The sequence below is a fragment of the Carassius gibelio genome, chromosome B20 (assembly GCF_023724105.1).
Source record: "Carassius gibelio isolate Cgi1373 ecotype wild population from Czech Republic chromosome B20, carGib1.2-hapl.c, whole genome shotgun sequence".
Classification (NCBI taxonomy): Eukaryota; Metazoa; Chordata; class Actinopteri; order Cypriniformes; family Cyprinidae; genus Carassius; species Carassius gibelio.
In genome coordinates, this window is record NC_068415.1 from 6,189,443 (window position 1) to 6,216,521 (window position 27,079).

The 27,079-nt window shown below is 35.8% G+C and overlaps 1 protein-coding gene across 1 annotated transcript in view; it reads right to left on the reverse strand.

Annotated features, from left to right (window-relative positions):
• LOC127983482 (mannosyl-oligosaccharide 1,2-alpha-mannosidase IA) overlaps nt 1-27,079 on the reverse strand; it is a 108,144-nt gene that overhangs the window by 70,806 nt on the left and 10,259 nt on the right. Inside the window, exon 2 of the mRNA XM_052585687.1 lies at nt 11,614-11,710. Coding sequence (XP_052441647.1) covers nt 11,614-11,710 — 97 coding nt within the window. The remainder of the gene's footprint in view (nt 1-11,613; nt 11,711-27,079) is intronic.

A 27,079-nucleotide genomic window follows, 5' to 3' on the forward strand; every position in this document is an offset into this window, starting at 1 on the left:
AATTTGGGGAAGAAAGCAATAGCATATGGCAACTGGCATAACTCTTCAACAATACGAGAGATGCTCGCGAGCAGTTTTTGCATTTGTACTGATTATGAACGCAGCAGGTTAGGCGACACTGCTTTTTGTACTTCAGTAATTAAAGTCTGGCACTGCATGCAATCCTCTTCAAGAAATGCAAAGCTCCCAACCAGCTGTGCTCCACATTTTAAAGTCCTGGCTTTGTTTTGTGATGTTGAAGACACAACATGACAGAATTAGTGTGTGTAATGTTTGCAATGAACATCTCAAACACCTCCAGCAGAGCATTCACACGCCTTTCGCTTAGCGAGAGCCAATGAAATGATGGAAAATCCCCAAGAGGGCAAGTTATAGCAAGTTTCAGACGGTGAGAATTGTTTGAACTGGAAAAACATGAATGTCTGATATATTTGCTTTCGGATACCTGGCTTTTAAAAAACATGGATCTCACTTCCAAGAATCCGTCAGGAGAAAAACATGTGGGAGATAAAATCATGCCATGCTCCTTCATTTCCACAAGTGAAAGAGGACCACAACGAGGTGTCAAGAGAAACAGGAAAAGGAAACAGGATGTCTGAACATCATAAAAATGTGCAAAGCACACTCCCTCCTGCAGCTACACTGCTCTTTAGGCAGAACGGTCTCCATGCTGCAAAATCATCATAAAGTCACCCCATCATAAAAGTTTGATGTTCTGACATGGCCTTTTCAACTCTGACTACTTTGGTAAAAGTCATCATTCTACACTACAACCCTGCTCCCTAAACCAAAAATCACAGGTTACTATAGGCTACGCTTTATAAAAGCCAGGGAAACTGACAAAGATGAGAGTGTCATGCTAACCTACAATACTGGAGTACAAGGACATGAGCTGGGCAAATACAAACAGCAAAGCTGAACCGAGAGAATGGGGTTATGCACATAATAATATGGTCGATGTGTAGGTTTCATAGATGTTCATTAGGTGCTAGTTGACTGGCTTTAAGAAAAGTGTTTTACTGGCAAATAGCGAGAACTCACATATCTTGAGGAGGATTGTTAGAAAATATTATAAAGTTTAAAATGCAATAAGTTAAATCAATACTATATATGTAATGCATGTTTATGGTTGTATACATTAGGGTTGCAAATTGGATGGTTCGTCACTAATACCCAGCGATACGATATTTGCTGATACTTCAAATGATACGATTCTATGATATGGTTTAGATGCAATTCGATACGCGAGAATATTGATAGATATATCGATATTATTATATTATAAACCTATTTTAAACACCCATCTACATTTTTATTAACTCACAAATGCAACCAAAACATATAACATGAACTTATCTTAAACTTTCCCATCCTGGTCCTCAATTGGGACATTTACAACAGAAAATAGGCCTATTTCAAGAACGATTCAAACAAAACAAATTTACAAGAATACACACACACACACACACACACACACACACAATTATAGAGCATATACATACATCACACAAACATTCATACATCACTGTATCACAATGCTCAGTAACATTTATACTTGATAAACAAGAAAGTTGTGCTGCCGGTACAGTTCTTAGAATCAGCATGGCTATGACCACATTCATGTAACCACAATGATTGCAGCTCACATTCTGCTGAAGCCCAAAGTTTTCATAAACACAGCACTCAATACACAGAAGGCAGATGCAAACAGTAAGCAAATAAAGGTGTTCTACAAGAAGACGATGCAAATCAAAAGGTGAAAGGAAAGCATATTTGTTCACGGCTGTGTCTTTTCACAGGCCCTCGAGGACTCAAACCCCAGTGAGGAAGTGTGAGAAGGTCATAAATCACTTCACTTCGAAGCTTTCTAACATAGCCCTCGGTTCGACATTCACATCCCAAAAGCTTTCCCCCTACATGACTGGTTTCACCCTCTGAATACCAACCCAATTCAGAACTATACAATCTCATCCTCTAAGATGTCCACTGCACAGATTTAACAGCGACTCAGACACTATAAACAGATCTTATCTATTCCAATTACACTGGTAAATTACAAACCAGCACTTAATGACCTGATAAAGCTATTTACAGTAATGAACCCCTTGCTGAGAGCATGTTATGACCTCAGGTTAGAGGTGATGTGATACCAGCTTGCGTGTCCATCAATACAAAGACTCGATCTTATGACCAGTTGTACCCCTCGAGAAGGTTGTGGGTCGATAACAATCCAACATCGAAAATACAATCAACTATTGAACCATCTTCCATCTCAGTTCATGTTATGGACTAATCGATGAAACCAACAACTGGCCATTCTTAAACAGGGGCAAAAAAACAAAACAAGAAACGGGCCCTAATGTTTGACGGTAACATCACATGCTGTGGCACATCTCAGCAAGGTCTGTATAACAGATGGCCGCTCATTTGGGATCTGAAAGAAAGCCATTACGACGAGAGAACCTCCTGGAAGCAGTATTATCGAAATGAAGGTTGACCTTCAGAGCTATTTGGCAGGGAATTGACATTGGCAGCATCTGCAAGGTGGTTCAATCTTCCATGTTTATTCTTGGCTGACAAATACTGGACAGTAATTCAAAAGAACATTATTTGGCAGGACAATTTTTTTTAAAGAATTGTCCTTTTGATCCCATGGTGCACATCTACAATTTAATCAAGCATGGGATACAAACTAAAGTCTAAGAAAGTTTCAAGCTAATTTAAGAACACACCTACTCAGTAAAACACAAACAGTACAGAATTTAATTTATAACTAATAATCATGCAGTCAGGACAAAGCTGAAATTTATGTACCGTATTTTTCGGACTATAATGCATACTTGAATACTTACATGATAGTCAAAACAAAAATGACAATTCTTCTATATGACTGACTTTATTCTGTGACAAAGATATTTTAAAAAATGGATATTTGAATTTTATACAGTATAATACAAATAAAAGGGGTCTCTTTTGGACCCCTACAAATATTGTACACTGTCATAGAAAGAAAATCATTTATTATTGATCATCATTGATTTTTACTTGTCTTGAATAAAATGCTTAAATGCTGACAAAAGGTTCACTTGAAATAATAGGCTGTATCTGAAGGTTGCATATATTGTGTTAATTTAATTATATACAATTGAACAATTAATAGCTTAATTCATATTTAACCTTTTTAGTAAAGGAACGTTAAACGTACGAAAACTAGCACTGAGAAAGATCAAATTAATATTTGTATCAGGAAAGAAAAAAAAAACCTATTGCATACTGACATACAAATTGAAAGTAATTATTTAATCATCTCACGATCCATTAGCACATATAATAGTTATGATTCTTGGCTCATTTCGAGACCAAAAAAAAAAAAAAACGTTTAATGAGTCAGTTGACCCAGTAATCACTCTGAATGATTCTATGACTTATTTCATTTCTACGCCAATAATTTGCAAACTCAACTCAGAGTGATTAATCATTTAAATGACTCATTTAAAAAAAAAAGTATTTTAAAAAGAACCAGCAACTTGTTCATAAATCAGACATCACTGATTGCGCTGTTCATTTGTTTGTTCATGCAACCAAAGAGAACTACATAAAGTTTATTGTCCTATATTTTATCTTGTCCTCAACATATTCAATTCAGACTTCAAGCTCACAACTCTAAATAAATGATAATAATAAATAGTTTTGCCGCAGGGTTGTAGATTCAGCAGAAGGGTACTGTCGCTACTGAATACAAACAGTAAAACATTACTTCCTCTAGTGACACTGATGTAATGAGGAAAATATATAAACAGACTGTATCAGTGAACTCTGAGGACTGACACAATCTCTAGTCAGAGCTTCTAAAGCAAAATACACAACTTCAAAAATAAGATTAGGCTGGTGATTACAGCTAAAACATGAAGACTCGTCTTGCTCGGCAAGAAGTTGTTTGTAAGCACATCCCCAAGCAGCAGGAACTCCTGAAGCCTGCTGTGACACTGGACGACGGGCTTCAGACAACCAACAAAATGCACATAAGCCGATGTCCATCAACACCAGACCGTAATTCTGCCCAAGAGTCTGTAGGAATCCATCGTCACTTAATTCAAGGCTGAACGTGCAAACACCGGGGCAACACAGCTGTCTGTTGAATCCTAAAAGCATCAAACCATTTAGTACCAAAGATGCTCCAATTTGTGTTTGCCAGCAGGCAGCCAACTGGCAGAAGAAACACACACACGCAAACACTACAATCATTAACTTGAAATCACCCTCTTCAAACAGATGGGAGTTTCTTCAAACTATGGGAACTTTCATGTCTCAGGGGTTGATTTTTATGAAAACTAACAGATTGCAACTTTTTCTTCTTGTTTTATGAAGGTCACATTAAAAATAGGAGACATTATAAGGGCAGGAGAGAGTTCACTCTTATAAAAATGAATGGCATTTGCAATATGGCAGCTGCAGTCTTGTCTTACATTGTTAAAAGAGCCAGGTGTCTTTTTTATAGCACCATTGATTGCTCATGTACTCAAAATGCATGCGTATTAACTGAGCCAGCTTGAAAATAACAGTATTTTTATGTGATTATTTACCACATAAAACTTCAACAATCGATTCAATGAACACTTGTCACTCAAATCAAACAGGATTTTTTTCACAAAAGTGACAACCCAAGAAAGCAACGTAAACTGTCTCTCATTCGTGGGTTGCATTGATACGTAGCGGTGGATCCAAGTAAAACAGTATAACAGTACCTCATTTTTTTTCTTCTCATCTGAAATTCATGCATTAAACATGTTTTTGACAAAGATTTAAATTTGTTTGTGGTCTATATAGCCTGCATCAAAATGAGGTTTGCAATGATGCGCCCGAAGATGGGGGTTGAAGACCCAGTCAGTGACAGCTAATTTGTTTTAATTCATAATGACGTCATCACCATCACAAAAATTAACTTTTTTTTTTACATTGAAACTTGAAAAAAATATATATATAGACCGACCTACCGACCCTTATTTTTAAAAAAAATTTACTGTTACTGCAAACCAAAATATTTTTAAGGATGGCCTAACTGACCCAGTGGTTTAATCTCAACCTATAAAAATCCATCATGAATTTTTTTAATTTATTTTAAATATGCTCGTGTAAATAAAAATTCAAGATTTACTATGTGACAATTTATATAAACTTCTACACAAATGACAACTACAGCAACAATTTTGTTAAAAGTTTCCCGTTACAAATACAAACACAATAGGTGCGTTCCATTCGACCGTAAGTGGACTTCACAGGGTATTCCGCCATTTTTAGTTGAGATTCCATTCCGAAGGGAGCAAACATGTTCAGTTTGAAGGGCACTGTGAATGTCATAGGGAATAATGGTATGTCTATACATCACTTTACAGGAAGTGGAGAGGGAGAATCACCAAACAGGCATTGAGCACCATGCCACCAGTCAGAATTAACGATAAAGCAGAGCCGTTTGAAGAGTTTTTTAAAGGCTCTTTAATGGAGGGGTTGCAATAAATGTTATTATAGAAATTAGAGTATTTATGAACAGTTATGGCGATGAATGTCACATTTCCATATTGTATAGTATGAATAGGTGAAAATAAGTAAAACCAGGGAGAAAGAGCTGAGGCTCTGTAATTTATTTTATTTACGTTACTTCAAGAGAGTTAACTTCGAGGCTGTGCGTTGGAAAAAGAGCACGAGATGAGACCACGACAATCTGTTAACAGTCTAAACATTTGCATTTTGACTATTTATTAGATCCTTAATTGTATATTTATTTTATATGCATTTAAATTTGAAATAAAATAGGGATGTACAATAAATATCGGCTGATATTTAATGTGCATCTTGTCGGTAAAGCAAGTTCTGTAATCAGAGGTAAATCTCTACACGTGCGTGATTTCACGTGTAGCAGCATTTACTACACAGAGCCGTTGTTCACTGACAAGCTGCGCCAAAGCATGATCATATTTTGTGCATGTTTTTACCGATGATTACAGAACTGGCTTTACTGACAAGATGCACATGAAATATCAGCCGATAATTAAAAAAAATTGCTATACAATAATCTGAGTGACCCCATTGTTGCCTTTCTTTGATGATGTTCCAGGGCATTCCAAATGAGCGATTGTTGTCATTGAAGTCCACTTCAATGGATATCCCGTGCTAAGGCAGTAGGGAGCAGTGAGCACTACATAGGGACCCTGTCCAACGCACCTACTGATTATATAGGCTATTTTCCCGTCAGACATAAAATTTAAATACATTTATTAAACATAGACATTAATGGCACACAACATTCCCATAGGGGAGCACATATCCCAAAGTACATCTCACAGAACACATTTCCTCAAAAACAGAAATACAAAAAAGATATATAAATACCAAAAAATGCCTCTTATACACCGCCTAACCCCACTGAAACAGACTTATTCATAACGATGTTACCACATCTCCCAGCACTCCCCATTAAGAAAATGGAATGATCCATTTTCTAAACAGTCTGGATTCTGGGACATAATCCATACACATTTTGTCAAAGAACACTTATATGGCTTCCTTTCCAACAGCCACAACACAAACAGTTAGATATTAACTGGTGCTTTGGTGATGACGCCATCATCCCGATCATTATCACATGAAGGTAAAGTTCTGCTTACTAACAAAGACCTTTTTTATTTCAAATTCAATGAAATAAAATCCCAACACCTCTGCTAGTCACTTTTTTATTCAGTTTCTGACCTGTGCCCCAAACACACAGCTAAGCATATGACTTTTGTTGGGCCAATAATAGTGAGGCTGTATACTGACAGAACATCATGGTTCAGTAGCCACTTTGCTAAATGAGCACACAAGGGCTTAGGGCCAGACTGACGTGTTCTTCTTCTTTCTTTCCACTTCTCTATGCTCTTCTGCACTTCTAAAAAAAATGTGATGTGTTTTTATTTAATTGCACAGTTCATGGCAGGGACCATCACACAGTGGCTTCATTCACTCTTGGGAAATGGTTATTTCCAAATCACAATCAGACTGGTGGACATTGTGGAGAAAAATATAGAAGGAGAGTAGGCTTTTTCCTTACGAGTTCTATTAGAGGAAATGGTCGTGAGTAACAAGCACGTACATTCGGGAACTGCAGACAGTTCATACTGTCCTGAGCGGCTTCATTAGCCAAGACTTTGTCTCAGTCCATGCTGGTTTCTTACACAGGGATCCAGTGTGGAGGACCTGCTCCTCTCTGTGCTGAGATGATTGGCACATGGAACAGAATGGCCAGTTTTCAGCTGGACTGAATCAGCTATGTGTGATATGCAGACACTGAAATCTATATTCAGGTCAACTTTCTATATTCGGGTTAACAATCTCTCGGAATAAAAAATTCAAAAGCAGTATTTGATTACAGAACATGGCGTTGCCATTACATCTGCATCAATTACATACTATGGTCTGGAAAGTGGAGTGATCATTATTAATAATTACTGGGAAGTAATTATTTAATCTTTGTTCATCTTCGGAACGCAAATTAAGATATTTTTATGCATTTTTTTGTGCAAAGAAAAATAAAACGACTTTATTCAACAATTTGTCTCCTCTGCAACACCCTGCACGGGCATTTTGGAGAGTATTACATACGTAAACAACGTATGCTGTTCTGAATCAGCAGTACTGTACATGGATACACTGTTCACGATTTGATCTGAACGTAAACAATGTATACGCATACATAGGTTACATACGTTGTTTACGTATGTGATACTCTCCAAAAATGTTGTTTTCTTTGCGCACAGAGTATTCTCGTAGCTTCGTAAAATTACAGTTGAACCACTGATGTCACATGGATTATTTTAACAATCTCCTAGCTATGTTTCTGAGCCTTGATCGTGTAAGGATTCTTGCTGTCTATGGGAGGGTCAGAGAGCTTTCGGAATGCATCAAAAATATCTTAATTGGTGTTTCAAAGATTAACAAAGGTCTTACAGTTTTTGAACGACATGAGGATGTGTAATTAATGACAATTTATATTTTTGGGTGAACTTTAGCTTTAATACTAATTAGGGCTGCATGATAAATTATGGATAGAATGGTGTTTTTTTTTTTTTTTACTTTCTCCACTCTCATATCCCAATCTGCTCAAGTGACATATTTTATGTAGCTGTGTGTAGTACTAGAGATGTCACAGTACCAGAACTTCAATTAATTACTAATCAGCAGTCCTCAGTGTAATTTATCAAATCATTTAATGATAAACATCAATTTTTAGATTAACACAGCCTTCTAGCTTCTATCCTACACTATAATGTAGTTTCAATGGCCTTAAACAGATCAAGAGTGTGTAAAATATTCAAGCTCACTCTAATCCATGGATTCTGAAGCCTTAATGATCTTTTCATGGTTGGTTAAATGCACTTCATCAGAAAATTGCCATATACTGCACAATATTTAATGCACTTAATGTAAGTGAGTTCAAATGCGTGAGAGAAAGACCTTTGCATGCGACATGGCACAGAAACGTTTAAGACACGTGACAACAATCTCACACGTCCGGAACACACAAGCAGGCATAATGTCTTGACTAAGCACTTCCATATGGTATGACTGCAGCCTGATTTTTCTCTGTGTGCTAAAGCCCTGTGGGTTGTAAAGCGTCTGTTTTTGCGCCCCAGTGATCACGACTTCCAGTAAGGTCTTACACTATGCATCGGTGTGTGTGATCTGACCGGCCGGTCTCAGCAGCTCACATCGCAATGAGGAACGAGATCTAAAGCAGCGCAAAACAGTCATTCCAGCTGCCTGGTCAGGTACAAAAACCCTGACCAGCGTATTCCAGATCATCTTTTATTCAGAGCCAACGTACCATTAACCCAACCTCTAAATTTATAAACCCTGCCAGACAAAACGTGTGTTCAGTGATCTCTGATGTGGCCGTACGCCCCATGGGACCAACCTAACTATTTGAGAAATTGACGAGCACTCAAACCTGCCTGGAAACACACTGCACAACAAAAAATGCTGGGAGGTAATAGCATGTGAGAGATCTGACTGGCTTTGACTGACATGGGAGCCGTTTTAAGGGGCACACACACACGCAAAGCTAGAGCGCATGAGAAAGAGTGCAATGTACTTTTTGCCAGATTGTTATTCTGATAGTGTCTGAGCCAAATAAATTAAGACTATATTCTACTGGCACGTCCGAAGCAAAACTATAGAGGTTAATCAAATGTGCATTGTAAATCCCCGGCCTGCCCTCCAGTTGAGTGCCAATTGACTATATGTGAAGTTTACAACAAAACAGCAGCAGCAGCAGCACGTCTGATGAATATTTCATTACACACTATCTCTATTCTAAAACAACAGCGATATGCATGGCTTACAAGATTCAGAGAACTTAATTAATTAAGAGGATACAGGGCTGGAATTGTCTGTAGGGTTAAAAAAAAGGTGGCAGTCAAAAGTCAAACCATCATTTTAGCAATAGTGATGCACCAGAATTGTCCGAAACTGCAAATAATACAATTATTATTCTAAAATTGGTTGCGTTTAGAATTCTTTATATATATATATATATATATATATATATATATATATATATATATATATATATATATATATATATATATATATATATATATATATATATATATATATATGTATAAACAAGTGACTATGCTGTAAATGTTTATTTTTCTGCCATTGGAACTAAAACAAAGATTATTGCAGTATGTTTTACAAGAAAATAACATTTCAGTGTTACTAGTAGTGTTAATTTTGTTAACGAAGACTATGACGAAAAATGTTAGTTTTTTCCCATGACTAAGACGAGACAAAGACAAGATGACAATGAGGTCAATAAACGATAACGAAGACTATATCAACATGCAATTTCTTTGATGAAATAAGACGAGACTAAGGCCCCGTCCACACAGAGATGGAGCTTACCCCAGTCCGATCTTTTTTTTCCTCGTCTCAAGAAATATCCGCGTCCACACGAAACCGCAAAATGATGTAGTATACATGCCAGACCAGTATGTGGCGCTGTAATTCTGACACAGAGATACACTAAAAACAGAGAAGAAGACTTGGACTATGCTCATAAACCTTGCGCGTGGCAAGGTTTAATAAAATGTTAGTTAATAAAAAGACAATCGTTCAGTGTTTGTTCATGTTTTTTTTGCTGTTACGTGACGTAGAGGTGTCTGACTAGGGGGGAGACGTGGGCTGATGACGTCATCGTTTCAGTAAATATACGGATTAGCCGTCCAGACGAAAACGCAAAGACGATGTTTTCAAATTTATCCACTCTGGGACCCGGTTTCAAAAAAATAGTGGTTTCACCTTACAAAAATGACGGATCCGTGTGGACGAAACGCCTATCCGATAAAAAAATTTGTGCGTATTCACAGAAATGCGTCTCCGTGTGGACAGGACCTAAAATGTATTCAAAACGATAAAAACTTTACCAAAACGTATTGCAGATTGCTCTACACTCGTCTACTACACAAGCTTTCAATAGTTCTAATCCCCGAATCAGAGCTTCGCTGTTAATTCCATACATTTTCTCCCCAGTGTGTTTTGCATATTTTAAGCAATCTGGCAACCATGGGCAAGCGCTTACTCCTCATTGAGGAAGAGATGATCGAGAAGAGACACGGAAGCTACTTGTGCTGTCTGATAAATTATTTTTTAACTGTGTATTAAATGTTCAGTTGTGTAAACTCAATTGTTAATGAATCATTGAAGCTAAAAAAAAAAATAATAATAATCTACTTAAAAATAAAATACTAGAATAAATAAATCTGAGCTAAATTTAATCCAGCAGGGGCATGTCTGACTGTGACATGTATATATTGCCATTATTATTAGTATTATTATTATTATTATTATTAGTAAAACTTTTCATTGTTGATCTTGACTGATAATGCAAGTTATTTAAATCCTAACTATTTTGTGGTGTAAATGCATGCTGATATTTTCTAAACCTTTTTTTAGGGTGTTTCCAAACTTTTGGAAGGCACTCTTACATTTCTGGGAGGAGCTAAATGATGCACATTCATTTACTGATGCACAGCATGCAGGTAGCATAGGACTGTGATAATGTGTTGTTGCTGCATCCTCTTAGTATATTATTGTTGTATATTACAAACCTCACAGGAAGATGGACAGTCTTTCATGAATTATTCACAGATTAGTATGCCCACTCACAACCTGTGCTTTTCAGCTTCAAAATAGAAACGGGTCAAGAGGGTAACGGGCAAAAGCAGCAAAACAACATTTCTTAACAGGCAAGGAAAACACATTAATGAGAAAAAGGCACCAAAGAGGATCAAGGTATCGTGAAACTATATTTGTGCGGTGTGACCGTGCTATTCCTGCCCGATGAAGTCAGAAATGGTTTAGTTTGTCCTCTTGAAAGCAGAAATAGACCTAGACGGAGCTTGTGAAGTGAGACAGACCGGAGAGAAATCAAAAGCCTTTTTGATGGAGGTCACCCAACCACCTGTGCAGCATTGACTGACAGTTCTGACTGCTTACCAATTTAATGTTGGGACGTGAAGCTGTACGTGCACGAATCATAGTTTCATGGTCAGAGAGACACTCTAGGCAGACACTCACCAAACAAATTGCTGGAGTGGCCTTGCTTAGAGACGGGACGCAGTTCGTTGGAGCCCCAGGCGTAGCGCTTGTAATTGTCCCAAGAAAACTGCATCATCTGAGGATAGAGTAAGAGATGAAGAGGTTAGCCTTGTGAATTTTGGTAATTTTTTTCAGAGCAAAGGTAAAACCACACAGAAATTACAGAACAAAAATTAAAATGAATATGTCAACAATTAACATACAGGTCACTGGGCTAATCAAGGATCAATAGCATTCAATTATTTGATTAAATTAACAGTCGAAATGCTTTTGATCAGATGCTTTTGCTTCAGATACTTTTGTTCAGATACAAGTTTTCTCACACACAGACACACACACACACACACAAAAGTTCACATTTACAGCTTTGCGTGTTTGCAGGATAAAATCATTGGGCAATTTTTGCATTGGTCTGAACAAAAACAACAAGCTTATAGAAAATGCACATTCATTTTCTGCCAGCAGGTGGCACTTCCGGGATGGCAGAAATATATTCCCCAGTAATAGCAGTACACAGAGCACCTGTGCAGCGCTCATGTTTATTTCATGAAATCATGGCCTTTTAAAGCTGAATCATCAAATTAAGCCATATCAACATTTTGGTTTTTCTGCCAGCAAATTTAAAACCTCTTTAAGTCATTAATTATATAATTATACAATATGAATTCATTTTAATTAACCATTCCTTTTAATTTAGTAACTTTATCTTCTAAATTTAAACTTAACCTTGAGTGAACATGACAGGATGTTTGCATGCACTACAGGAGTGTAATAATTATTCATGAGATTGCATGGCCTTATCCAATGAGAAGGTTCTGCTTCATTATTAGTCATGACATTACATGACATTTTCCTAAGACCTGCATATCAAACACTCCGGCTCTTCAATGAAACACGGATCATGAGAGTCTGTTTGCATGCTTTCCCTTTGATGCTGACTAAGCAACAGGTTTTCAATCAATGATTGACTTCTTTGATTGACATGTTTGTCTGCAAGAGGCATTTAATATGAGAGTTTATATATTCCTGGAGAGGTGAACTGGGACTCATATAAAACGCAGTTTCAGACACAAAGGTTATATATTAATTTATATATCCTTTTAAATCATGTTGCATAACTGTAATTAAAAATGCAAAGCACACGTTGTTAAAGCAAAAGAAAAAAAAGCAAGATGTTCAGCATTTATTTGTGCATAAAATTACAGACATAAAATGACATATTTGTGCAATGTGTTTTAAGCTTACAAAACAGTGTTTGAGCATTTTGTTAATTATTGTTGTGAGCATTTTTAAGAACATCTGAAATGCCATTAAAGCAGCTTTCCATGTTCACTTTTTTTCTATAATTTTCAAAAGCAAGACATTTTATAAGAAAAGAGCAAACCAAAATTGCGTAGGCTAAATCACTGGATAAATGGCTGCAATATTTCAAAAACACAATAAACAACAACAAAAAACTTGTTACCATTTTATTTTTTGCCATTTTTGTTAACCTAAAACTCTTAATTTATTAAGCGGAAGGCGAAAAGCAGCTGCATTATTTACTAATGATGTGTGGTGTAGAGGAAACAAAGATAAGCAGAAATCACAGAACTCATTTTTCACTGTGACAGGACGGCGCTGATGATCCCAGAGAAACAATGACTAGAGAAGGATCAAATATCCTCAGTAATCTGTGTGTTTTAAGTAATCCACCTCCAGCTCACCCTTTCTAAAACTCACAGGAAAGTGTTTTTAGACAAAGTAAAACTCGCTCTCCCCAGGGGTGTCAGTTAGCAGGTCAAGAGAAACAGACCTGCTGTTCTCCCTGGAGAGCATCAGACAGCACCAAAGAGAGAGGAAAAAAAATAAAGCTCTTGACACACACATACACACTCTTCGGACTGGATAAAGTCATTTGCAGCCTCGGCACAGCCTCCCAATACCAGCCAACTGGCTCCAGTCAAATTAGATCAGTTTATCGACCGCTGGCCTAACTTTAAGTGTGTTCTAATCATGTAACTCTCTTTGCTTTCAAAGACAGCCACTCAACACCCAACATACTGATTGAAAAAGAAAAGATAAAAGAAGTGGAAACAAATGTCTTTAGCTGAGGACTCCAGGCTGGAGATAAGCAGATAGACAAAGATGTCATGAAGGCCTCCAACTGGTGGAGAAGATGAACACAAGCAGTATTTACTTTCTTACCAGTGCTTCCTGCACTGCTGAATCTACAGCCGAAAAGTCAAAAAGAAATACAGGTATTTTATTTGATTAATATAGGTATTTTAATTGATTATATTAATTTGATTGAACACAGGGTTATTATGGTTACATAAAACTACTGAAAACATTTGTTAATTGAAAAAAGTAATAATAATAATAAATAAATAATAATTTAATATTGATATATATATAATCTAATATTTAATTTACATATATATATATATATATATATATATATATATATATATATATATATATATATATATATATATAATATAAATCAGAAAACAAAATTAATACATTTATATATATGTATTAATTTTGTTTTCTGATTTATGTGTGTGTGTGTGTGCGCATAAATAAATAAATAAATATGACGATTTAATAAAATAAGTTGAAACACTAAAATAACTAGAGTAAAACTAAAACTAAATTAAACCTAAATTGACAAAAAAAAAAAACTTACGTTTGGACTACAATTAAAATAAAAACTCAAATAATCTAAAATAAAAAAAAAAAATGTAAACAGGGAATGCAAAGTACTAGTAAATTAGCATTTAGTGCATTAACCTTTCTGGCTGTTCATGACTAAGTACTGTACATAAGCAATTTTATGCTGAATGCAAACAAACTATGAAATACAAAATATTTTTTATTTATTTAATTTAATAAAAACAAAATGGTTACAAATAAGCAAATAAAAAAAAGGAAAGAAAAAGAACAAAGTACATGGAAACTAATGTAAATAAATACAATGGATTTTCAGTGAATCAGTCTGAATCTAAAATCTTTTTTTTCTTTTGGTCACATAACTGAAATGATCTGTAACCGTTATGACTTGTTTATTGTGTGAAAAAGTCACCTAGTCTAACGTGTAATCAGTTTAAATCCAAGTGCTGATTCTGCTTTATCAAAATTGCTTTTTCAGGAGGATTTTAATACCTGAAAATTCTAATATGTCCAGCGTAATCCTATCATGTTTAAATGTGCCTGCCATCTGTCTGCAGCGCTCCGGCTGAGCGATTCCCGTCTCGGAGACGGCAGCGGGCGCCAGTGACGTCAACGAGCAACAAGGTTATGGCCCACATGCGATTACTGTGGTGACGGTGTACAAAGGGTCAGAACATGGTGCAAACAGTACAGAACCTCAGACAATCTTCAGCGGCTGAAACAAGCGTGAGGTCTGACTGACCGGGGACGGATCACACACACATATACAAACTGATTTAGAATTTAATTTACAGTTTAACTAGTTATAGATTAACCTTACTAATCATATACCCTGTTATGATGTTTTCAATTCCGTACACCGAACACTGTTCCATTTGCGGGGAGGAAATGACTTGTGCTTCCTGTCTTAACGAAAATGGAGAGGAAATGGGACTGGCATGGGTGGAGGAGGGTAAATGGGATCCGAGAAGGGATCAGAAAAAGCCAGGTTTTAGGTCAAACAGAAAGCGAGGGGGAAAAGGAAAATGGACTGTGATCCTGACAGAATGAAATGGCAGCAAAAAGTGCTTTTGTATTTTGGACTCTATAAAGGGTGAGAGAAAGAGAGAAAGTGCTCTGCAATCAGCACACTAGCAGAAGCACCAGTGCTAAAACTGAAACGGTCACAATCTCAGCGCAGGGTAAAATTCATCACCCACTCTTCATATACTGTCTGCCTTTTATCTTCTGCATGTTAATTTTAAGTTCTCCCACTCAGACTTTCTTTTTCTATTTGAACAGCTGCCCGCAAACACTGCATATTCAGCCTCTCCTACTGTACCCGCCTGCCCATTCCCAAACCCTTCATCTCTCATCGTAACACCCCTTAATATGCCTCTTTTTTATTCCTAAGACCACCAGGGACCAATGCATGCTGACTGTGCTTTTTCCCTGTCCGGAACAGTAGTGTAAACCATTTAAGACTTCAAAACAACGAGTTCACAGTCATGGATCGGTGCAGGTTCCCAGAACAAGCATCGACAGCTCCACGGTTTCTCTGGAGCTGTGCACTGCTTTGCATGGCCGCACAGTGTGTTTGTGTCTAAGCATCCAGTCGGATCAATGCCAGATATTGAGTCTGGTTAATGTTTACTGACATCAGACTCAAGGCAGAGAGAGGGAAATCCACTGAAACTCTCAAACCAAAAAGTTGCAATGTTTTCAGCCCTGAAACGTGTGGTGTGTGTGTGTGTGTGTGTATGTATATATATATATTATATATGTGTGTGTGTGTGTGTGTGTGTGTGTGTGTGTGTGTGTGTGTATTAAATAGAGGCTTTGTAATTAATTAATCGAAATTAATCGCATTTTAATCGCATATAAATATTTGATCTGAGAACAGTGAGAAGTAATTTTTTTTCACATGGATTTATAGTATACCATTGAATAATGACTGAATACATAAGCTTAAGCAACAAAATATTGTTTATTTTTGTTCAACCAAGTCTAGCAGACCAGTGCAATTTTTGCCATGAAGTGTAGCAATAGCATATTTAGAAACAATTTAGAAATAGTACATTTCAGAAATTCAGGAAGCTTATAGGTGCTGGAACCTTCTGTAAAGTGTTTTTTAAGTAAAACACAATACTGTCAATTACATTCAGAACATTAGAAACACTGACTATTAGAAAACATCTCTCTGTTGCTTCAGAGGCCATAACATACTAAGTCCAACTCTCAATAACCTTGGCCAAAACAATAAAGAGTTCAACATAAACTGTTGCACCAACAAAATAATACATAGTTCAACATAAAGTGTAAAGTCCACGCTAGCTGCTATATGTTTTGCGTTTAGGTGATACTTGAGGCTCGATGTGCTTGTGCTGCGGTGATATGCGAAGCGAACGCTAGTTGGTGCTTCAGTATAATCGGTCCGCCAAAACTCATCCAGTGAGAAACGTTCCGCGGTGCAAAAATAAGTTATTAAAAATTCGGGATTTTTTTTTCTGTAATTAATTAATCTTAGTTAACGCGTTATTTTTTGTGTAATTAATTAATCTCAATTAACGCGTTAAAGTCCCGGCTCTAATATATATATATATATATATATATATATATATATATATATATATATATATATATGTGTGTGTGTGTGTGTGTGTGTGTGTGTGTGTGTGTGTGCTTGAAACTGATTTGTAAAAAAATATATATATAAATTAATAAAAATCATTTCTGGAAAATATTCAAAACATTCTATAAAATACGTAATATAAAAATGTTAGAAAATTAATTTATAAATAACACATTTACATTTATAAATTATTTAAAATAAAGAAGATAAAAACAAACATATATATATTACATAAAATAAAAAAATTGTGTCCAAATATATATATAGTATGCTGCATAAAATAAATTAGGATAAAAAATAAAAAGAATAACATTTTGTCTAACTCCTTAAGCTCACAGCTGATTGCAATATCAAATAAAACTGGATGATACAGTATACGGTCTAGTTAAAATAATTTATATGAGAAATATTTCAAGGAATCTAAAGAGCAAATCAGATTTAAAATAATATAAATGCTTTTGAAAATGTCTATAAACATTTGCTCATTTAAATATATATATATATATATATATATATATATATATATATATATATATATATATATATATATATATATATATATATATATATTTTTTTTTTTTTTTACTGCTATATATGAGAAGTAGATTTTTTTTTCTATAAAGGTAGATTGATGCAATTAAATCTACTTACATTTATCAAATGTAATAAAATCAATTAAAAATGATGTAAACGGTAATTTGCAATAAAATGCAATAATGTAATTATTTAAATGACAGCCCTGCTAAAAAAGCCAAAATCTTCTCAGAGCTTGTCAGAGTGTTATGTGGTTGTCATTAAGATGAATGTCTTTTCATTACAGAACCTGACAACAAGGCATCTGTCTTCCTCAAATGTCTGTACAATCAAAACCGCCGAGCACATCAGGTAAACCCGTCTAGCATAAAAATCTAATCAGGCCCACCTGGCCATCAAGTCTGCACTTGAAAAATTGGTTCGAGCGAAGCAGAACACCACAAAAACCGTCAACTTGCATTCGTCCTAACAAAAGAATCCTCTACTTCAGATGTAACATTTCACGAGTCAACTCATTTGACTCGCAAGCAAAATAACCAGCCCTATAAAGCGTCATTCAAATCTGCTTTCAAACTCCTGAAGAGGTTCTGGTCCCTTAATTACAACCAGCACAGTCACAAGAGAGAGTATCAGAGGGATTGTGTGTCAGCTACTGAGAGAATTAGGATTAGGAACTGGAATCTGTCTCCTCCTCTGCCCGCTCCAACCTTCTCACAGTGGCAGAATCTTCAGCAGCTTATCGTGGGTAAGATCTTCATCCCTTCTCTCAACACGTGCAATCTGTTCCCAGCTGGCACGCGGCTTTAGTCTCATTTACAACTCATTGTTTACTCCCTTGGTGGTGCTGTGTTTGAAATCCTGTGGCTGTGGCAGCTCGGCGACAGAAACGCAGGCTCCATTCATCGACTGGTCGAGCTTACCGAAACAGCCTCTGAATAGGCTCTGCACAATTTATGTGAATCGCTGGAGGAGCCGCATGCAATAGTACCTCTATCCTTCACACCAAAGCATATTGTTCATTTCCTAGTCAGTGCCACGTGTGGCCTTGGCAGCCATCGCTGAGGAGGGAAGAACAATGGTGTTTTCCAAGAAAAACAGCACCTTGGTAAATGAGAAAAAGGATTTGAAACATGATGGTGGTGAGATTGAGGTAAACAAACAAAAACCAAGCCAGATCTGAAACAGAAAGAGATGCTCCTGCTTCCTTTCGGGAAAACTAAGTGAAAAGGTACTTCCTGTAAAAATGAGAATGTTTACTTGACCTCAAGGCCTGAGATGTGCAGGCGCCACTGCTGTGGGACTGACTAACAGAAAACCCTGCCTGTAATGTACTGGAAACAAGCTATATTAATTAGGTTTTACATTTTTTTTTTTTGCAAAGAAATTGGTTTTGCTAATTTTCTAATGCCATGGACCCCAAAACACCATTATTTCAGTGTTATGGACTCCCTATCTAAAATATACACATCATGCAGCAAAAATCAAAATTATACATTACCACTTAAAGGAAAACGGCACTATTTTCCATATTCCACTAAGTTCTTCCCTCAACTTAGACGAGTTGATACGTACCTCTCCCGTCTCAGTGTGTGCACTCAACCACTATAGCGCAGAGCGGCACTATGTTAGCGTTTAGCTTAGCACCATTCATTCCTTAGGATCCAAACAGGGATGACTTTAGAAGCCACCAAACACTTCCATGTTTTCCCTAGTTAAAGAGGGTTACATGAGTAGTTACCCGAGTACTGTAAGTATGGTAACAAAATAAAACACAGCGATTTTTTAAGTGGATAAAAAATTATAACTATAATGTATGGCAGAAGAGCACTTCGCAGCACACTGACCTCGGTGCAGTAATATCATCACTCCTGAAAGAGTGATATTACTGCGCAGAGGTCAAAGTGCTGCGTAGTCCTGCAAAGTGCTCTTCCACAGTACATTATAGTCATCATTTTTATCCGCTCAGGAAATCACCACTGTTTATTTTGTGTCACCATACTTACTCAAGTAACCATCTTTAAATAGGGAAAACATGGGAGTGTTTGGTAGCTTCTAAATTCATCCCTGTTGGATCCTAAGCTAAACGCTGCGCGCTACAGCGGTTGAGTGCACGCACTGAGACGGGAGAGGTACGCATCAATGTGAAAGTGAAAGTCATGGTATTGCCGGGCCGAGATTCGAACCAACAACCCTAGGGTTAGGAGTCAAACTCTCTAACCACTAGGCCACGACTTCCCCTTGAGTTTGGATTCAGTCAAATTTATTCACTTACAGTACATTTAATCATGTTAATTACAACTAGGGAAAATAAAAATAAAATTACTCCATGACTTTAAGATTTGGAAATATTTCCATGACCTTTCTATAGGCCCATAAATCACAATTATATCATTCCCCGTTTTCCATGAATGGTAGACATCCGTTTCTCTTGGAAAGCCCTGACATTACACAATCTCCCTGTGATGCATGTTCAAGCGGATTTGTGCATTTTAGGTTTCCTTTTCTCTTGCGCTTTACAACAAAGAGAGGAAGTCTGTTTTTCTGTTTTCCCCTAGTTGTTCTCGTTCTTGCAAATATGCCTTCTTGTATTTTAGCATCATTAACCACAACAATTGAAAAAGAAATGCAGCTTCAGAATAATTTTCAGCAGAATTATTTTTCAGTTTTTTCTCCTGACCATTCGTCACCTACAGTACACAATATGCCATGATTCTGTAATTGAGACGTCACCAACTTAAAACGACACGAGCTTAAAAAAAATCCAAAGATTCCCACTGTTAATTGTGACAATGTGCTGCCGTTATCCAGCCTCCTTCAAGGAGAAGACATTATCAGAATGAAACAGTCATTTTCCTGATGTCGTTTTCCAGTGGTGAGGGAATATGCAGTGCTGTGAAGAGTTAGTATTCAGTAGGGAGCCCTCATAAGTACATGACAAGGCAAATTTGATAAGACGGTCTATAACTACCTAGTCAGCAGCAGAGTTCACACAGAAGGAAGGACGTGATAAGCCTCTTTAGAACTTAAATGCATTTTCAACACACAGCATTGCATTTAAACATTACTAAATTGTCTCCTGCCTGTCGAAATCCTTAGGCGACATATTTAATTGTTTTGTATAATTTTTGCATACGATATGATATGAAACGCAGCAGGTGTGGTAAACTGTTTGCATGCAAATGTTAGCATCCAGCTAAATTCAAGCTTGCGACATTATAGAATAAATATCAGAAATGTTACCTTGTGAACTAACTGAACCAAATTCTAAAAATACAAATAAGTAAAATAAATAAAATAATAATAATAATAATAATAATAATAATAATAATAATAATAATAAAGAATACTAAAACTGAACATAAAAAAACACAATTAGCTCAAAACATTAATAAATACTACAAGTGTAATAAAATAAACTGTTGTTCATAACAGAACAAAAGCCTCTACTACACAAAGTGTTAATCATAATTTAACAAAGGATGGGTCTTTTTTTATCTCTTACTCAGATGACCTTTACAGCTACAGCTTATGATGGGTGAAATAATAGAATGAAAATTAGGCAAATGTTGACTAAAGGTTCAGTTACACAAACAAACGGGATGCCACGCAATCATGCAAACATGCACACAAAACCCCATTACGCTCGTGACAGCCTGCAACAGGAAGCCACAGGTTAGCATGTTTGCACACAGCCTAAAGGAAGAGATGGAAACACAGTTTTGATAAGCAGCCAACTCAACGGTCCCATGATACATGTCAAAACATTCAATATCAACACAGAGGAGCCATTAAGAGTTCCAAGCTCAGGCAGCAGTGTGAGCACAGCGCACACACTAATGATTGATCCTGCTCAACGCTCATTATCTGGGTGACTTTGATAGGTCACTAAACAAGAGATCTACGGTGTGTTTGACACCTCTTGAGTGTTTTTTGTAAAGAACGCTCGCTCTGGGTTTTGTTTTGAAGCTGGATAACTTAAAGATGATCATGATCAATTAATCACCATTCATTTAATCAATTAAGCTTATCGATTAGTCGGCGTCAGCACAAAAGCATTCAGTGATCAGTTAATTAGCCATTCAAAGTGAAAGTGTGTACTGTAGCTTGAGCACTTCATGTCAGGTCATGTCTGCGTCACAAACACACAATCTTGGCTTGCTTGCATGAAGGAGTAATCAGCCGTTTCTCTGTAAATAAAAATTTGATTTACTAAAACAGTGTCAGTTTCTGAAATATTTAATGCAAAAAATAATAATGAATAAAATAATAATAAAAAATAAATTATATATATATATATATATATATATATATATTCAGATTAACAGATTAACAGCATGTAAAACCCAAATGTATTTAAATATAGTGAACAAAATATTAAATGGGAGTAATACTTCATATTGTGTTAAATAATATATGTTTAACAATTACAACATCATACGGACAAAAATATGTAATACTAAATCATAATATTATTATTATTGAAATGTGTTGCTATAATTATGTAATATATTTTATTATATTTATTAAATGTATTTATAATTATTAATTATAAAGTAACAATGCAATTTTAAATGATTTGAAGTGGTTTTAAATGAGAAAATGCTAATTCATATGTAGTTCTAATTTATTCAGAAAATAATGATAAATAAATTAGTAAAAGGATTAAATGGCTTTTTTTTATCTCTTACTCCGATGACCTTTACAGCTGCAGCTTATGTCAGATGAAAGGATAAAATGAAAATTAGGCAAATGTTGACATGAAGTGTTCAATCATATAAACAAGCTCATTAAAAAAAAAAAGTTTCATTAATGTACAATAATAAAAAAAAAAAAACTAACAAAACTTTAGAAAATGTTCATCCCTAAGCTGTATCAAAGGATGAAGCCTCCAAATGCAGCACATGCACAATGCTGTAACTATCTGAGACGGTTTCGATTCAGACACGCCTGTAATTTCACTTCCCTTACGGCACCAGAAACACTACTGTAAACAGCAATAGTAATGACACTCCAGCAGCAGATCTCAAACATGTGGAGACATAATTATGCCAACATTGCAGGCTACGGGTGTCAAGCTGAAAATTTAGTCATTCACATAACGGCTGTTTCTGAAATGACAGTCATGCTGCACTGAAACAGAAGATGAAATGCCTTCTCCGACGACAAGGCCTTGAGGCTGAAGCAGTCAGGAGCTTGATGTGTCACTCAGTCAGTGGGTGTGACGATAAGACTCTAGTCCACCTAGACATCAGATGTTACAGCAGTAAAACACATTTGTGCTTTGGGAGGATTCGAAAAGACTAGGGACTGGGCCACAATGGTCAGCCAACAGCCTTTTAAACTTACTTTCTTCTTCATCTATCAGTTTCTCAATGAAACAGCATGTTATGTAGAATCACGTCCGATCAGGGTCAGGGAAACCCTTCTTAAAAGATTAGTCTACTAGTCATTCAGGCAAACCTACGGATCGTATCATTGATTTTTACTAGGGGTCAATCAATATGGATTTTTTTTTACACTTTATTTTATTTTTTCAAGACTGATGCCACTTCTGATTTCTTATAGAGAAGGATGACTGATGGCGGATATAAAGCTGATATATATGAAATCACACTATTTAATTCACAAACAATAACATGCATAACACTTGCTGCAATGAAATATAGATTTTACACATTTACAAAATTATAATTAATTACAAAATTTATAATAATCCAAGCACTTTTAAATATATTTGAACTTGATAAAGAAATCTATAAAATAAACAGATTTATACTTTAGCAGCTTTTTGATTCTGTAATCCAACTCTTATATTTGTATAAATTAAAATGAAACAAAAATAAATTAAAATGTAAAAAAATAAAAAAATCAAAGCAAAACAACACAAAGTTAAAAACAAAACCAAAAACATACTGGGAATCTTTTCTCAAATAAATATCAAATAATTGTATTTAAGTTAATTCTATATAGCTACAGTTCAAAAATGAATTCAAGATTACTGGAGTATGTTTTACAAGAAAATACTATTTTAGTCTTTCTATTTAAAAAATTCATATTTAATTTAATTTGCATCTGCACTGAGGTGCTGGCGTTCTTAACGCTGTAAAAATAAAAGACCTGTTGCTGTCAAAATAAAAGCTTCCAAAACTTTTTATTCAAACAGTAAAAATTTATCAGCCGATGTTGAGAATTTAAAAATGCCCAAAAATTATATATTGGTCGAATAATAATATTTACAATAAGTTTGGCACACCCCTATATAAAATGAACTGTAAATGTTCCTCAGTTCACTCAATAGTTAAATCCACATATATTGAGCATTAAGATCTTATATCCAACCTTTGAATAATAAAACTTCCTAGCTCATAAATCTGTTGCAAGGCTTGAACCTAACCAGTCAGATTCTTCTTTATCACTGTATCACGTCACTCTATAAGAGAATCTGCAGACATTTCTTAGATTTAATATTGTCTGTCTTCCACACTGGAAGGCACAGCATCTAAGGGAATATCGCTCCCTTCAAACATCACAGCAGTCTCACTTTATTTAAAACAAAACCTCCCGATCGCTTAGGGCATGAAAGGGTATTGAGATCTCAACAATATCAAAGTCACATTAGGAGATTCTACAGCAGAACTGAATCAGTCTGTGATCTATAATGCATCTGTCTGACAACAAAACCTCAGAAGTTTAGGTCATGCAACATGACGAATCCAAAACTTGAGTTAAGCAACAACCAACAGGATCTGAAGCAGAGCATTCATGCAAGAGACTCAGACAAAAAAAAAAGATTATACTGTACTTAGCAACAATCATTTGAACTGTTCTGAAACGAATTAACTGAGATTATTAGAGGTAGGGTGGGCAATATATCTAACAATATGATCATGCGCATCTAGTCAGTTAATCTGGATCCGTGATTAGCGCTAAATAGCCATCACCTCCTTTAAATGGAGTCGCATTTACTAGAGCCATAGGTCACCGACAAGCTACGCGATATCGTGTTCATTATCGAAGGCGATTCATCTGGGATAATAAACACGATATTGCGTAGCTTGTCAGTGATCTACGGCTCTGTCTATTAAATGCCGCTCCATTTAGATGCGCATGATCATATCGTTAGATATATCGCCCAGCCCTAAGTAGAGGCATTTAAAATGCTACACCATAGAAATGCGGATCTAAAAGTAAAAAGAACACAGAGTTCTACAAAATTAATGCAACACAAAATCAGAAATTAAAGTTTTAGTTTAGCTGAAAACTAAGTTTAATTAAACAATTAATCAAATACATATAATAACACAAATAAAAACTGAGTTGTATATAGCCTAAACATACAAATTGTATAGAAGGCATTTTCTATCAACTTTTGATATAATTCTGTTTATACTCTAATTCAATGTTGAAATGTAAAGATTTAAACAATGGCTGTAATAATAAAAAAAGTTTATATATATATATAATTAAAGTTAAATGAACTTCATGTTTTATGCCTTAATTGGATAACCAGAAAAATGTAAATACACGCCAGAATTTCTGAGGAAAAAAATTCATAAGGCTACTTATGAGAAATAATTATTGATTTCTGAGAAGAAAAAAAAAAAAAACATTTCATAGGGCCATGTCATTTTTGTAAAACTTGTAATAACTGATGTGAAAATGTATAAGTTTCATGATTTTAATTAATTAGACATGCTTTTTGATTAATAAAATGTAATTTATCTATTAAAAAGGAGTCGAGAAAAATTTTAATTGAAAAAATAAATAAATAAATAAATCAGAATCCAGAAAAACTGAAATGGAAAAAATAGAATTTAGAAATATTTAAATGGATATCATAGGGCCCTTATTTAGTCTACAAGTGCTAGTTGTTTTACTATTCATTGCTGTTGGAAACTGTAGTGATGTGTACTTTTTTTGCAAAAAAAAGTTCCCACAGGTATGTTTTTGTCATGAGATCGGGTGGATAATATCGCTTTTTTGGAGCCAAATTACAGACTGTGGAATGGCTTTTCTGAGGTAAATGCAATGTTATGTGACATTGCTTCCAAGCTGTTTTTTCTGACATCTTTCTGCAGTTCAAACACTGCTTGAGCAATTACATGAGACGAGATACATTTCAGTTTTACTGTTCTTTTTTTCCCTCTCAACAACAACAAAAATAGAGGGATTTCTTCCCAGCTAATCAGATCACACCATGCCAGACCTCTAAATATTTCCCAGTTAAAATGAGTGTTTAGGGGTGAATTTGCATTTTACGGTTGTCTACCAATGAAAAAACCCTGCCATCTGACACCTCTATACATTATCAGCATGATGAAGGCCAATCATTGACTGCCAAGTGAAGCTCCTGAGGTCAATGACCCGCTGTACGCATTTGTGTGCATAGGCAAAACACCTGAACTAGACACCACGAAAGAAAATAAAACAAACAGTAACAACCCACGCACGAACGCCCGAGGAGCACCTGCAGTCGGCATGCCAGAGAACAGGTGCAGCTCAAGAGGGTGGACATGTGCCTCTCTGGCTAGCCTGGCTCACGCTACCACACATGCTCTCTATCTCCATCTCAGGCACACAGAACCATTGATCCACTGCCAAAACCCACTCTCCAGAGACAGCCCAGTCCCGCAGCTGAAAACAGGGAGGCAGAGTTAAGTTACAGTCATTTGCCTGGCTCTCTGAATGAGAGTGGAATCGTGGCGGACGGCCAACAGCGTGCCGAGAGGTGCGTCCTTCTCCGCTACCAAGCCACTCAATGCTCCCTAATAAAACGCTTTCTCAAATTGTAGGATGAATGGACAAATTTATGTCTCTAAAGAAGTGTGGCGTCTAGGGATGTCAAACACTCTCTAATGCGGCGGAGTGTGACGAATGGAAAAACGCACTTGGTCAAAAAGCCTGTCGTGGTGCATTAACACAAACACGATAATTAAGTTTTAAGTGAACACAAACAGGTACAAAACTAAATCTGATTTGTCAAAGATTGGATCTGTGCATTAGAGCTTGCAGTTTAAATGTTCTTTAATATGATGACTAATATGCTAACCCTAAAATGAATCAAACAATTTAGAGACTGAAGAAGAAAAAAAAAAAAAAAAAAAAAACCTTTCATTGTTCTCAGCTGCATAGCTCCAGAAGGTTTACTAACCCCTTTGGAAATATATATATATATATATATATATATATATATATATATATATATATATATATATATATATATTCTATATTGATTATAAGTAAAATAAACATTTTATTAATTTATCTTATTAAACTAAAAGAAATACACTCCCATTGCAAATATGATGCAAACAGGACTCAACAGTAAGGATATTATTCAGATTTGTTCTTGTCCTGCCAATATTTTCACCACACTCACTTTTAATAAACATCTGATTAAATTCTATTATTCTCCATCTCTGAATGTGTTCTTGAATACTAAGTACACCGTTTACTTCATTTGCATCTTAATTTTATTGTTTGTAAGGTTTCTCGGCTCATTTTATTACGGAGTGTGTAATTGTCTTGAATGATTACTTGATGCAATATTTACTTAAAGACTGGTTCAGTCAAAAAAGGAAATGGTGTCATTTTCTCATGTGTGTGCTTTCAAAACTCTCTCCTCTGTAGAACACGACAACAGAA